Source organism: Myxocyprinus asiaticus, chromosome 10 (assembly GCF_019703515.2).
Source record: "Myxocyprinus asiaticus isolate MX2 ecotype Aquarium Trade chromosome 10, UBuf_Myxa_2, whole genome shotgun sequence".
Lineage (NCBI taxonomy): Eukaryota > Metazoa > Chordata > Actinopteri > Cypriniformes > Catostomidae > Myxocyprinus > Myxocyprinus asiaticus.
In genome coordinates this window covers 14294242-14310375 of record NC_059353.1, presented here as the reverse complement: position 1 = coordinate 14310375, position 16134 = coordinate 14294242, and the positions used below count along the sequence as shown (strand labels likewise).

The 16134-nt window shown below is 36.8% G+C and overlaps 1 protein-coding gene across 2 annotated transcripts; it reads left to right on the top strand.

Moving 5' to 3' along the window:
* The first annotated feature begins 280 nt into the window (after positions 1-280).
* Positions 281-3420, top strand: LOC127446784 (POU domain, class 3, transcription factor 3-A). 2 transcript variants are annotated; one of them, XM_051707992.1, is made up of 2 exons: positions 281-2269; positions 2526-3420. In XM_051707992.1, exons 1-2 carry the CDS (start codon positions 1034-1036, stop codon positions 2634-2636), a joined length of 1347 nt encoding a protein of 448 aa, XP_051563952.1. In that variant the 5' UTR covers positions 281-1033; the 3' UTR covers positions 2637-3420. The 2 variants fall into 2 exon arrangements, with proteins under 2 accessions (XP_051563952.1, XP_051563953.1); XM_051707993.1 differs by having other exon boundaries at positions 281-2309.
* The last annotated feature ends 12714 nt before the right edge of the window (positions 3421-16134 follow it).

Here is a 16134-nt window from a genome sequence, read left to right as displayed (position 1 = left end):
ATGCCCCCAGGTAAAATATCATACCCAGTTATAATCATCAGAAAAACCAGTTCAGCTCAATATAAATTCGAGATTACTGAATTATATCAACTTCCTCTTCAGATAGAAGATCTCGCTTTTATTCGTATGTTGACATATCCAAATTAGACATAGCAAATTGCAGCGCCTTGACGTGATCCCTTGGTTTCGAGACTCAAAAGCTGCGCACTGAGATCTGTCACTCTCCCGAAGGATATCCAATGAGCATCAATCTCGCAGAAACTTCCTCGCGGTAATTGGGTGAAGGATGTGGATGGTGTGCGCACGCGGGGGCTGAACGTAAACATTCGCGTGCTCTCGCGCTCAGAAAGAGAGAGAGAGGAACAGAGCGCGCGAGGACAGTGAAAGCTCTCCATTGCGCGTGCATTAATAGAGTTGTGTGCAGCTGAATGCATTGAAGATTAACGTCAGTTGGACTCTGTGAAAGGAAGAAATATGATTACCAAGACTCAATAAGGACAACAGAGAAGTTTACAAAGGAGCATTTTTTTTCTGTTAAGCCTCCACATCAAGTCGAAGTAGCGCGCGATGGTGAAGTTCTGTGTGGGATTTGTTTAATCGTCACGTGAAGTTGGTGTGAAGAATCCGGACTTTTTACATCTCTGTGATCGTTGTTCTTTTTTTTTTTTTTTTTTTTTTTTTTTTTTTTGTTTTGGCCAATAAGATAATGACACTAAGAATGGAATGCAACTGAACATTGTAAAAACAACTTCCAATAATGTGGATTTCTACGTTCAATGTACTTCTTTCTCCTTTTGCTTATGATAAAAGGAGGTTCTGAAGGATTACTGTATTATATATATATATATATATATATATATATATATATATCCATCTTGTGCTGTGTTGTCGGTGGACCAACTCAAAATACCAGGCATACTTTTCCAGTTTGAATAATTCATGAAACAGAACGTGCCTTCTAGGGGTTGGGAAAAAAGTTAAGACGACACGGGGAGGGGAATAATAAGTAGAATTGTTCAAAGTGGTGAGGGGGATGGCCACAGCGGCTTCTAATCCTTACCTGGCCAGCAATAGTATTCTCTCATCAGCCTCCATCGTGCATTCGGAGTCCGGAGGTGGTGGCATGCAGCCGGGAAGTGCTACCGTAACCTCGGTGTCGGGAGGCTACAGAGGAGATCCCACGGTCAAGATGGTACAGAGCGATTTCATGCAAGGAGCCATGGTAGCCAGTAACGGGGGGCACATGCTAAGCCATGCCCATCAATGGGTTACCTCGCTGCCTCATGCTGCTGCCGCAGCCGCCGCCGCCGCAGCCGCCGCCGCAGCTGCTGAAGCCGGCTCCCCGTGGTCCTCCAGCCCTGTTGGCATGGCTGGTAGCCCACAACAGCAAGATGTCAAGAACAATTCAAACAGGGAAGACCTGCACTCTGGCACGGCGCTGCACCACAGACCCACGCATCTTGGTGCTCACCAGTCCCACCAAGGCGCGTGGGGTGGCAGCGCAGCCTCGCATATCCCTACCATCACCGGAGGGCAACAGCAGTCCCAGCAGTCTCTCATTTATTCCCAGCCCGGTGGTTTCACGGTCAACGGGATGTTGAACCCCACCGGGAGTTTGGTCCACCCTGGGTTGATGCGAGGAGATTCTCCAGAAATGGACCACGGGAGCCACCATCATCACCACCACCATCATCAGCAGCACCCTCACCACCATCACCACCAGCACCACGCGGGAGTGAACAGCCACGACTCGCACTCCGACGAGGACACGCCGACCTCCGACGACCTGGAACAGTTCGCTAAGCAGTTCAAACAGCGTCGGATCAAACTGGGTTTTACTCAGGCTGATGTCGGTTTAGCACTAGGAACTCTTTATGGAAATGTCTTCTCCCAGACCACCATTTGCAGGTTCGAGGCCCTCCAGCTGAGCTTTAAAAACATGTGCAAACTCAAGCCACTGTTGAACAAGTGGCTGGAGGAGGCCGACTCCACCACGGGCAGTCCCACCAGCATTGACAAAATAGCAGCCCAAGGCAGGAAACGAAAGAAGCGCACTTCCATCGAGGTGAGCGTAAAGGGAGCCTTGGAAAGTCATTTTTTGAAATGCCCCAAACCCTCTGCACAGGAGATCACCTCGCTCGCAGACAACCTTCAGCTGGAGAAAGAGGTGGTTCGGGTCTGGTTCTGCAACCGAAGGCAGAAAGAGAAGAGGATGACGCCGCCCGGGGTCCCTCAGACGCCCGAGGACGTGTTCACCCACACCGGCAACGTGAGTGCAGACACACCGCCTCCGTCCATGGACTGCAAACGTATGTTCACTGAGACCTAAAACACATTATTTTATGCACACTTCCAGTAATTGGACGATTATCACCAAAAAAAAAATAATAAATAAAATAAAAAAAAATATATTCTATGTTTTGTACGAGAGAAACTAAACTCAAACCCAAAACGCATCTTTAGAAACCTGCCTTCTTATCCTCCAATGTCCCTAACGCTATGACTGTGTTTGCTCTGTGTTTCAGGAGAGTTTTGTGATAGAATACTTAAAAGGTGCAAGTTTGAAAGATGAGCCGGACAACAACTACAACGTGACAACTACGAGCTCCTATGGCCAGGAGATTCTGGTGCACTGACACCGAAATGATAACAAACCCAAAGCCAACGTAGACTTTATGAATTCCCTTTAAGGGAAATTACAAAAGAACTCACAAGGACATGGATCAATGCAGACAAGCATTAAATATTAAACAGTGGAAGAATTTACCCCAGGACGCGCAGGAATTATATTACTCATTTGAACAAAAAGGAATTGTCCACTATGGGAACATTATGTGCAACGAATTACACCTTTTCTACTTCATAGTATTTTTGTGGACCACACTTCTGTGACTAGCTTTTACACAGAGAAAACTTAAGAAAAACAATTTGATTACCCTAAAACTGCACTTATTCTCCAATTTCAGCCTCTCCCTGTAAACACTTTTTGTTGTTGTTTGGCTAAATAATGGTAGATATTGCCCTCCTGCTTTTTCCAGGCAGAAGTTTTTGGTGGGTTTTGATAACACGTCTGTGTACATTTGGCAATATGGATGATCTGTGTTGATTTAAATGATTTGCTTTATATTTTTCACTAAAATCAATCTTTCAAATAGTTTCTGGAGCAATGGCAGATTTGTTGCGCAATGTGATGACTTTCAACCTAGTAGCATTTCTTGTAGGCCTTCATCGTTTCCCCCCTGCCATATTAACTATTGATTATATTTTATACTGTTAGTATCACACTTGTTGTTATATACAGAATTGTACACGAACACATTGACAAAGCTGAAACACACCGTTCCTCGTAATTGTTATTTAAATTCACTATACTCACTCAGCGAGAGGTGAATGAGAACAATAAATCTGATAGCTCTCAGATGCAACTGTGAAATTGTGCAACTTTCTTTCTCTCGTTCTTTTATCAGCGATTTGCTTTCTAAAACTACATTCAAAATGTATGATTCATATTCGTTTGATTTGTTCTGGAAGTGTCTAGACAAATAGTGACACATTGAGTCTCTGGAACATGTACAAAGGGAAGGGGATCTCTTGACCCTTGGCCTGAATATGTTAGTTAGAAAACTTCCCAAATGTTTTCTCATTTTAATATCTTATTTCTTTAAATATTATTGAGGTTATGCGTGTAAGCTTTTCTGTGTATGCTTTCGGGGGTTTTTAAGAGAGAGAGAGAGAGTAAGAGATAAAGAAGAAACATAACCATGTAACTGTTAATACACTATATCTGCTATAAAAGGCGGGTTTCAATAAAAGACTTCACGTCGTTTTTGTAAAACAAATAACGTAGCATAACGGACTTGAAAAAAACAAAAACAAAAAAAAAAACTTTTCCATCAGATTTGCCGAGACTCCAAATAGTCCGGGTGGACGATGTCCCAAACCGGCATAGAGTGGTACTGTAATACATTATACCCGTTGACATGCATTATACTGATTTCAGATTTTTGTTTCCCCTTACTGAATGAAATATAGGCCTATACGTATATATATATATATATATATATATATATATATATATATATATATATATATATATATATATATATATATATATATATATAAACGGAAGCCTTCTTGTTTTAAGACAGTTGTTATTAGCGATGTGGTTTTTGGCCTTCATAGACAAGCCATTTACCGCAACATATATATACATACATACATACATATATATATATTCGGGCAAACATATTTTATTGTTTAGTTTGGATGACAGAAGTAAATAGCTGAAATAGGCTATCTAAACATAAAAACGAACGACAAAATTGCGTACGCAATTATATAATTCAAATAGGCCTTCTAAATATTATATTTAATTGGCGTGACTTCGGCAAACCAAAATGTATTTTGTAAAATTAATTCTTATTTGAATTTGAAAATTGAAGCCTAGGCGTCCTGCACAGCGAGTGACGTAATTTGGAATCCATTCCGTGCGCGCTCTAAAGCAGGGGTGAATTTGTATGCATGGAAATTCGTATGCCTGCCACGTAGCTCTCTGAGTGCAAAAGGGCCTAGATCCTTCCATCAGATTGCAATGTAAAAGCGTGCAAAAACGACGGTGTGACTGAATTGCCTTTTTTTGAAAACCGGCCGTTTCTGCTGGGGAAAAGCAGAACTATTGACCCTTTATTTTCATCAAGACATGTTTGGCTATTTCTCCTATTTTTATTCATTTCATATGTTTGAAACTGCTGGGTTTGCACTCTTTTAGATTAGGCGCAACACTAACCTTACAGCTGAACGACGCTTCTGTTGAGACTTGGGAAAGCAGCAGCAGGTTTTTTTTTTTTAATTTTTAATTTTTATTTTTTATTATTATTATAATGAAGAACTTTTGTGTGGTAGTGACTATTCAGACAAACACACGGCCTTTCTCTCGAAGATTTAAATTTCGCGGATGATTTACCGTACAGCCGTTGCGTGGCAACGAAATTCAACCTGTGGTCATAAGCACGCGCCCCACCCTTCATGCAATATAACCACATTTAATATCATTGTTTACGCACACAGAGTAACTGACTAATACTGTTGTAATGCACTGAGTTTTTGTCAAAACTGTTATTAAACATTTTACTGTTAGTACCATGTGCACTATTAGTAATGACGGGAGCTGAAAATACAATAGCCTAGCAATAAAATAAACTTAAGGTTAATTAATAGGCTGCTGTATTTATTTATTGAATTTTAAATACTAAATTTGCATGTGCAAATTTAAAGCAATAATATATGCACAATTGAACTATATTTTTTGTAAAACTAGCCTATATTTTCAAGGATTCCAAAGGGAAACAAAAACATTAGCTAAAACACTCGTGTCCGTCAATTTTGAGCAGAAGTAAATATATAAATGAAAGACATTCGGCTGCGCATTCTCAATGACACTCTCAACTGTTATAATAGTTGCCTAATGATTCTTATTGGCGTGAAATGAGAGAAATGCGTGGATTCAAAACAAAGGCTATTTCGCTGAACTTTACAGTATCAAAATGATGGACACATTTTTCTTCAACTTTTAGGCCTACCAATTTATTTAGCTATTATTGTTAGCGTCTCTGAAAATGTAAGGTCACAATACATGCATGCTAAAAAAGTAAATAAAAATAAACAGTGTGTATACCATATAAATATATTAATATTTCAAACAAATATTTTTTTCTTTCATATTATTTTCTTCTTCTTCTTCTTCTTCTTCTTCTTCTTCTTCTTCATTATTATTATTATTATTATTATTATTATTATTATTATTATTATTATTATCATGGAAATACAAAAGTTTTTATTTCCACATCTTTTCTATAGCCTATAGGTATTAGTTAATTCTATATATTCTTTGTGGGCTGATGTATATTACATAGCCTACGTAGCCTATGTAATATATTAGCTATCTATATTAGTAATAATAATGATGTCTTGAAGTGTTTATTTAGAGGACTGAAATCTAAATTTGCTCAGTAATTATAGTGAGTGCTATTATAGTTTCTATTATAGTGAGTGGCTGAAATACATTTGTAATTTTTATTTTTTTAATGTATCTAAATATTTTTGAAATAATTATAGACACGCAAACCGAAGAGTTGATATAGGTACTGTATATGTTCCAGACAAGTGAAATCCTCTCTCATATTTCTTTAGCGCCATCTTTTGGAATTCCCTCAGAGCAGGCTATCAATCTCAGTCCATTTTATGGATAAAATATTAAATGAACATTTGTAGACAACATTATTTAACTAATTATTACTAGAAAAAGCTGTGCCTGAGTTGGCCTAAATTTGCTGTGAGCTATGTTTCCTTTTTATTCAACTGATGTACTTAGAATTTACACTGATATTAATAACTAAGGTTAACACTAAGCTTTGAAAATCACTTTGAAAAATAATGAACTTCTTTTGTTTACCTGGTTTCCACAAATGAGAGATTTCGAGAGAGAGAAGATTAAAATGTGATGTATTTATTATTATTATTATTATTATTATTAAAAAGTTGCTTGATATCTCCAGCCTTTAACCTTTTTGTTCCGTGCAAACCTGCTGCTCACCTAACTGTGTCTCACTACACACCATAACATTTTATTTTCTCGCAATTCCCATCAGACCGATAGACGTGGTCAAACAATGTCTGAGGCTGTAGAAGACGACTGGATTATTGGCCAAAGGACCTTCACTGTCACACACCTGCTGCAAGCCCATGGCACGCTGCCAGCTGAGGTCAGTTAGCCCGCCAGGCACATTATTGATAGCAGTTGCCAAGGTGACAGCATGTCATAGCCTGCCTATTGAGTAGTACGGGGGCATCGCTGCCTCTGACCAGTCCCTGAAACTTCAGGAAGTGGAGACCAAAAGCACGCATTCTAACGCTTAGCAACAAACTGACTCTACACATGGCAAGGGCCATATCCCTAAACTCTATTATAGCAACATTACATCTGGTGGCCCGATATGTGATTCTAAGTGAGTTTAACACACTTTTTCATAAGACTTTCACAGTCCGGAAGGGCTTTGAATTACAGTTAATTCTATTTGTAATAATCATGACTATATACATGCAAAACTCATGTTTTTGTGTGAGTGTGGGATAGAGAACGTAAGATAGGGGATGAACAGAAATAAAAGACGTAAGTAGAGAACAAGAGGTGAAAGGTGTTCCCGCTTTGTTGTAGCTATCACATTAACTGGAGGATGTGAAGCAGAGGGGAAATAGGCTGTGGGCTCTGTGGTTTAATAGATTACTTACAATTGGACACAGGTATTTGGAGTTAGCCATTATACCCTTGAGGCCCAAAAGAAGGAAAAAATAAACAGTACATTTCAACAAAATCTGCTACTGCTTCTTATTTAAACACCTTTATGTTTTTATAAAACAAACATTGTTAAATTGCATGCTTAGTGCAAAACTGTTTTGTGTTTTCAAAATGTGCGCACTACGACTGTGAACATTTGCACTGGCTTTTTTTCTTACGTCTGAAGAACACTTACACATTATCACATTATCAAATGTCCTTTCAAGCATCAGCTCTTTTAAATTCAACTCATTGTAGTCATGGCACAATTTGTTAAGGTCAAACCTTTGTCTGCAAGGATTGAGTCAGAATTGTATTGAGGTCGTCAAAAAGCACAAAGCCATTTCTCTTCAAGGGAACACCTGAATTTCAGCTAAGCTCTTAGAGCCTCAATCTCCCTCTGAAAGAATGGGAAAAAGTGTAGACCTAAACCCATTGAATAAGGTCTCAGCATTAGAAAACAGCCTAAACAGGGCCCTCCTGAAATGCTATTACAGTATGCACCTCGGCCCGTCACGGAAACTGATTTCAAAATACACAAGTGGCCTGTTCGACGAGTCATTTGGCAGCTCAAGAAAATCATCCTCAATGCAAATTCAGGATTGTTTGGACTTAATCTTCTATTTTCGAAAATGTCATCCATAGTAAAAGGATTCGATTGGGATGGCAAATACAAATCGTCACTTTAGAGAGATTTCTCCTTGGACCACGACATTATTATAACTGACAACAAAATGGCAAAACAACAAAATCCTTTCATATATGAGAGGATACTTTTCACTTTCTCTGTGCTTATATTTCACTGTACTTATCAGTATTTAGAGGGGATAAGTGCAGGAATTTATGTTGTTCAAACCCTTCCAAACATGTCACATACGACGTAGCAGAGAGTTTGCAGGCTGAAATAAAAGTAGCTAATTGATGCAATACACCAAGGACATAATTATCGCTTTGAATAACTGGCGGTGGTTTAATTGCTGGTAATTGTTCTCCAAACCTTGTTCAGAAGGGATGAACACAAGACTGTTATTATGCATCATGTGTTAATCCTGCTATTCTAGCTTAGTCATTAGGGCTTCTGTTATCAAAGCACCATGATAAGGCAGGCAGAGTGGGAAAAATATCATACACATTCACACAATCTACACTCATAATTGGGACATAATGCATTATCATACAGCCTTCCACCTTTACTAACCCCAGCTAAATGCAAACGGAAACAAACAGAAACTTTATGCCATCCTTTTTCATTTATTCTCTCTTCTCTTTACTGTCACACACACAGACTCCAGTGTAAATTCTCAGTCAGATGTCATATTTATAACAGTGGGGTTTCTGTTATCCTTTGTTTGCTGTTAATTATTGCCACATTGCAACACCAGACTTGGAGCTCCACAGGAAACAAACACTGATTAACGTGATTGGGCCTGCTGAGAATTGCAGTCCGGTTGAAGTGTGTTGATTGCTGAACTGTTCCCACCCTCTCACTCCAGCAGTCTTGCCCTCTTGCCCTCTGAGACTTGAGAGACAGGTCAGTGGCAAATACTTCAAAAGATGTCTAGGGTTCGCATAATGTAAAGTAACCCAAGAACTGAAGTGCTCATAATTGTTCACGCTTTTGAAATTAAAATGAGAAAGTCTGTAACATTTTAACAGCCACTACAAAGATGCTTAAGATCAAATGTTTATTAAATTAAATTATTTTAAAAGGACATTTTCTTAAGTTCTTTTTATTTTATTTTATTTTTATTTTAATTGTAATCTCTTTTTTTATTATTATTATTTTCTTAAAAACGTATTTCAGTAAGTGAAAAAACAGATTGCACTATTTCCATTCAGACCTTTAATACACAACACATTGATCTCAACCAGTCGTTTGAGACGTATTGTGAATTATGTAATATTGTGAGGATGCATTTAAAGATTTAGCTCTCCCTTCAATGTTATAAGGTTCAAAAGATCCAAACAATTCGATTTTCTTTTTTGAATTTTGTGTTTTAATTAAATGGTTTGAAAAAAAAAAAATAATAATAATGATTTGAAAAAAATAATAATAATGGTTAAGTTTATTCAAATAATTTAAAGCAGAGCATATCTAAACAAATAAGACAATAAAAAGTAATGGCACAGCTCATTAACCCTCTTTTTGCTTTGTTATTGGTTTAACCTGTTTTAAAATTCCAGTTCAGCTTAATGTAGATTGATGTGGAACAGGCTGCAGTATTACTGTTTTATATTCAAACTCAGTACTTTGGTTACATGGGGAAGAGTGGGAGAGGAAGTCTATGTGGCTCTTTCCTGCCTCTTTCACCTGCTACATCTGAAGAGTGCAACTAAAACATGTGTGGATGTAAGTGTATTTATCTTTGTGTATCATTTATTTCATTTTTATTTATTTTTTATCAGCAATGAATTCCTTTCTTTAAACATTAGAGTTTTTGACTGAACATGACAAGATGCAGTAGGGGGTGGTGTTATTGATAGGGTTGGAAGTTTTGACCTAAAGTGCTTGAAGTGCATCATATTAAAAGCTGACCTGCAAATATAGCCATCGTTTGTATTGTTCTTATGCCGCTGAGTTTTAAAGTGATAATTTCTCAATCTTCACTGCCCCCTACTGGTTTTGAATTTGGAAAGAGGCTTCATTTCACAAGATCTAAATTATTGACGTGATTTATCAAGATTAACACTTCCTAAACGTGCACTACACCTTTCTAGATTAACTACAAGTAAAGCAGTTCCTCAATGACAACATCTACTTTTAACTGTTCAGCAATACATGGCTGTTAGATGTAGTATACTTTATAATTATTAGATTGTTTCAACAATCTTTTGAAAATGAAATATATCTGTTCAAAGCCACTTCAACATATGTAGCACTGCAAAACTGGATTTGTAGCAACCCGATGATTTAAAGCATAACGGTTAAACCATGTTCTTATAGGCCAAATAACAATATCTGTACAAGGATTTGTATGAGAGGCTATGCTGAATAAATTACATCTAGGCATGAAAGGAATATTCAGAGTGATTTTATTATCCACGACTCAAACCACCAAATCTTTTACAGAATGGGCAATGCCCAGCGAAAGAGATTAAGCCACCAGATCACAAAGTGTTACTAAATGATTCAAGTTCAGCACAGTGTAACAACCACTACAGCCAGTGCTCGAATTGATTCCAGTCTTATGGGGCGTCCAAAAAGTGAAAGTTAAAGTGGAGATTGACTGAGCAGGGAGGAGAATTTGAATGATTTTATACATATGTATCAAAATTACAATTAATTACAATTAATTTGTTTAGGAGTAAAACTTTTTTAATGGGGAAAAAATACTGAGTACACCTTTAAATATTGATCTTTTACTCACCGACACCTATCATATCGCTTCTGAAGACATGGATTTAACCACTGGACCACTGGATGGATTACTTTTATGCTGACTTAAGTGATTTTTGGAGCTTCAAAATTTTGGCACCCATTAACTTGCATTGTGTAGACCAAAACAACTGAGAAATTCATCTAAAAATCTTCATTTGAGTTCAGCAAATGAAAGAACATCATACATTTGTGATGGCATAAGGGTGAGTACATGATGAGAGAATTTTCATTTTTAGGTGAACTATTTCAAGTCAGGGTATCTGCATATATCAGCATTTCAAATGTAATACCTTTTAATACCCTTTTCAAGACCTATACAATTATTCACATACTCTGTTCCTCAGTGGTGGAAAGCGCTTCCAATAGATATCAAATATATATTATACAGATATCACAAACATAGTTGTCTTTTGTTCCCAATTGCATATAGACTGTGTTTGATATGTACAGTTTTACTCTTAAAATTAATCTTTAATTGTTTATATTTTTTGTAAAGCATATGAATATAAAAGTTAATTTCAATGTGAGACTTTTATTTTGAAAGCTCAGGACAGCACCAGTTACAGCAATATATATATATATATATATATATATATATATATATATATATATATATATATATATATATATATATATATATATGCACATATTGTGACATGCTCCATCATTTGAGTCAGATGTAGTTTTTTGGAGTAACACAATTTTAGCCTCAGCTTTCAAATGAAGTCAACTTTATCTCGAAATTCAAACAATAAATTTTGTAATAATAATAATAATAATAATAATAATAATAATAATAATAATAATAATAATAAACTTTATTTATGTAGCACCTTTTATAACATAAAATGCAGCTCAAATTGCTTTACAAGAAAAGGGTATTAAAATGAAATACAGATAAAAACAGAGAGATTAAAAGAGAATTACAGGTAATAAAGAACATCTGATAATAGTAATACCAAGTGTGAAATCTAAAAACCAATCAAAACAAATACAAAAATATCAGATACGTTTTTAGCTGCTTCCTAAAATTATCAACAGATGTTTCTAGTCTAATATGTGGTGGGAGTTTGTTCCAAATCCTCTGTGCATAGCTACAAAAAGCTGCCTCGCCATACTTTTTGCAATTTTTTGTGTCACATTTAGCAAGCCAGTGTTAAGCGACCTAAGTGGGCGGTTTGGAACATACACCGACAAGCAGTCTGAAAGATATGAAGGTGCTAGATCATTTAGGGCTTTAAAACAAAGAAAATAATTTTAAAGTATATCCTCAGTATTACAGGTAGCCAGTGCAAAGATGCTAAAACTGGTGTAATGTGTTCTCTTCTCCTGGTTTTGGTTAAAATTCTTGCTGCTGAATTTTGAACGAGTTGCAGCAAATCAATTATTATTTTTTATTTATTGCATTTTATTTTTTGGGTAAACCAGAATAAAGTGCATTACAGTAATCGTAGCGTGAATATACAAAAGCATAAGTCAGTGTCTTAGCATCTTCCAGAGAAAGGTAGGGTCTGACTCTTGCAATGTTTCTTTAATGTTTCGTTGCTGATGTGACTTTAAATTCAGTTCAGAGTCGAGGATAACACCCTCAGGTTTTTTTTAAAAAATTTTTTTTACTTCAGGCTTAATCTGTAGAGCCAGATTTCCAAGCCTGCTTAAGATTTCTTCTCTCTGTGCATCTGTACCAATTATAAGAACTCCTGTTTTTTCTTCATTTAATTTAAGAAAATTGCCTCTCATCCACTTTACAATGTTAGAGAGGCAATTTATCAAAGGATTTAAGGCCTCCTTGTCATCTGACGCTACAGATATGTATAACTGGGTGTCATCTGCATAACAATTAAAATTTACACCATAGTCATGAACAATTTCTCCAATCGGAAGTATATAAAGGGAGAATAGTAGCGGACCAAGAACTGAACCCTGAGGAACACCATGGAGAAAAACACGCTTGTCAGAGACATGTTCACCAAGGCTAACAAAATAACTTCTGCCAGTGATGTAGGTATTAAACCATTTCAGCGTGGTTCCAGAGAGTCCAATCAAGTCTATTTTTTTATTTATTATGGGGGGGGGTACCTAATGCCTTGTGGGGAGTTAAGTCATTTATTAGCTTCAAGCTGAGGGCAAAGATGTCTGCATATGTCTTTCAACCATGCAAACAACCTACAAAAGGGCAAGAATAATTAACCTGTGCAGCCACCAACAGGCAGGTGTCCCTTCAGTGGTTTGTTAAATGTTCCTTGAAAGGGATCGGCCACCACTCTGCTTCTATTCACATCTGCAATTACAGAGCAGAAATATTGCCCCTAATTGATATGGTTTCGATTTCTCGTCACATCAAGTCATTTTCTCCCTTTACCCACTGGCTGCTAATGAATGGACTCCTTAGGAGGGGGCGTGTCTTAGTGAAAGTGACTCCAAGCATGACTCTGCCAGATGTATGATGGCTGGGAAAAGGGACAGTGTTAAAACAGCAGGAGGTGTAATGGCACCTCAGAGCTGGAGAGACGGGGCACCTGTCCATTAGGCCCCGTGAGGGTGGAAGTGTTAAGTGGCTGGGTTGCAGTCAAACTCTAGAGGGACAGTTGTCATAGAGATGCAGCTGTCAGCCAGTGTGAATGAGTTTGAGAAGTGTGGCTGTGGTGATGAAGATAGCAGATTAGATGATGTAAAAGACTGACTAATGCCTGCACCTCACTTCATTTTCAACCACACCTGAGAGAGACATTTGTCTTCTGATGAGGATTGTGAAGAGAACTGATAAATGAGTACCAGATGAGGACAGATGTAAGTGTGGGATTTTGGATTGCCTCTTGCTGTTGGATAAATCTCCAATATCTGTCCTTGTTTGGACTAGACCATCACATTTAGTGGACCAATTTCTCTTCCGCCTCGTGCTTCCAATCTACCTTTTCATGCCTCTATCTGCAGGGTGCCAGAACAATTGCAAAGGCTATCTTAGCTAATACAAATATAAACGTGTGCTATTTTGTACACAAAGAAAGAGAATGAGAGAAAGACGTGGAATGGGAAAATGTCAGGAACAGTTAAAGTGGGGTTGAAAAGTCTGAAAAAACTTGTGAAGCTGCTTCTATTTAGCATTTTTCTAATTTAATACAAATGTTTTCATAAAAATTATATTATCAACATAAGTTATCTTATGATTTGAGAATGTCCCAAAGAGCATTTAAGTTAGGGAATCTGACCTTTTAAAAGGATAGTTCACCTAAAAATGAAAATTCTCTTATCATTTACTCACCCTCATGCCATCCCAGATGTTTATGACTTTCTTTCTTTTGCAGAACACAAATGAAGATTTTTAGAAGAATATTTCAACTCTGTAAGTCCGTACAATGCAAGTAAATGGTGGCAAGAACTTTGAAGGTCCAAACAGCACATAAAGGCAGCATAAAATTAATCCATATGACTCCAGTAGTTAAACCCATAACTTCAGAAGCAATATGATAGGTGTTGGTGAGAAAAAGATCAATATTTAAGTCTTTTTTTTTACTATAAATTCTCCTCCATGCCCAGTAGGTGGCGATATGCACAAAATAAGAAGAATATGAAAGTGGAGATTTATGTAAAAAAGGACTTAAATATTGATCTGTTTCTCACCAACACTTTTCATAGCACTTCTGAAGATATGGATGTAACCACTGGAGTCATATGGATTACTTTTATGCTGACTTTATATGCTTTTTTGGACTTTCAAAGTTTTGGTCACCATTCACTTGCATTGTATGGACCTACAGAGCTGAAATATTCTTTCAAAAATCTTTGTTTGTGATCTGCTGAAGAAAGAAAGTCATACACATCTGGGATGGTATGAGGGTGAGTAAATGATGAAAGAAATTTCATTTTTGGGTTAAATATCCCTTTAAACAAAGGAGTTAACAGTGTCACAAATTTGCCTTATTTGATTACTGACCTAGAAATAGTGCAGAATCTTACATATTTCATATTCACTTTACAGTTTAACTTTTCTTTGTTTGCATTTTTCAAAATCCTAAAACTTTCTGTTTATTTTCAGATTTTAATGGAATTTTAAATCACAGATTTTCAGTGTGGATTCAGACTTTTGACCCATACTGTATTTTCTCCGAAATAATGCACTATGCTTAAACAGATTCATTTTAACATATTGCTCCTTTTTCTCTAGGATGTTTTATAGGCACTATACGTGAAAAAACATCATATAAGAAAAAAATTTATGAGACTAACAGCTCTCTGAAAAAGAGTCGATTAATTGCATCCCTATTCATTCATATATTCATTAATCCTTCAGTGCACCTGTATCCATTTATACTGAAGAAAATTCTTGTGTTCCTCAAATTCACTTTTTTGAGTAAGGAGTGGCGGATTAGAGCAGCTCTGTTGAAATGGCATTAGAGCAAACAACTGAGAGGTAATTGACAGGGAGATGAGCTCTCGTAGTGCCACTGTCACTCTGCGTGATCAGCATACCTGTACACCAGCTCCGAATGTTGAGTGTGTGCTTGACGGGCATATCAGACTGCTGGATTTGATGCCAGTTTAGGCAAATGTGCCTGCATCCTATCCTTCATAGTCCTCTCACACACAGGAAAGAGTGTATATTATTAGTGTTATTTACACCTAACACTATATGAAACTGTATCTGATTTCCTTTAGAATTTCACTCTTTGAAATCACCCTGGTAATTTAATGGCTTGACAATGGCATGCAAATAATTAGTTTGAAAGTAACCAAAGCTTTGGGGGAAAAGAAGCCACTGAAATTGACAAAAATGCTATACAAAAAAATGCCAACATATTGAATTCCTCTATTTATGTCCTCTTATCTAACATTTTATTTCATAATATTATTTTACAGGTCTGACATTGTAGTGACCTTTATCTGTCAGATATCTGTTCACTGTCTCAAAGTCAAGTGTTGTTGAATGTGCAGCTAATATAAGGACTGTGTGTGTGTGTGTGTGTGTGTGTGTGTGTGTGTGTGTGTGTGTGTGTGTTCAGGTATATATGGTTTACGAGGACTATTTATATGCTATAAACGTGGTTTATGAACCAAAAGATGTAAAAAATTAAATGTTGTTTTTTTTTAAATGTAAAAATGCAGAACATTTTCTGTGAGGGTTAGGTTTAGGGGTAAGGTTAGGGAATAGAATCTATGGTTTGTACAGTATAAAATACATTATGGCTATGGAGAGTCCTCGTAAACCACAAATACCAATGTGTGTGTGTGTGTGTATATATATATATATATATATATATATATATATATATATATATATATATATATATATATATATATATATACATATTTATACTACATTGTGTGGACCAAATGTCCCCACAAGGATAGTAAAACCTGAGATCACCTACCTTGTGGAGCCCAGCCAGCGGTCCCCACAAGGGAAATGGCTTAAACATAATAA

Coding starts and splice junctions, on each gene's coding strand:
- LOC127446784 (XM_051707992.1), top strand. CDS start 1,034: ATGGCCACAGCGGCTTCTAATCCTTACCTGGCCAGCAATAGTATTCTC. Junction 2,270..2,525: donor TGTTCACCCACACCGGCAAC/GTGAGTGCAGAC, acceptor TCTGTGTTTCAG/GAGAGTTTTGTGATAGAATA.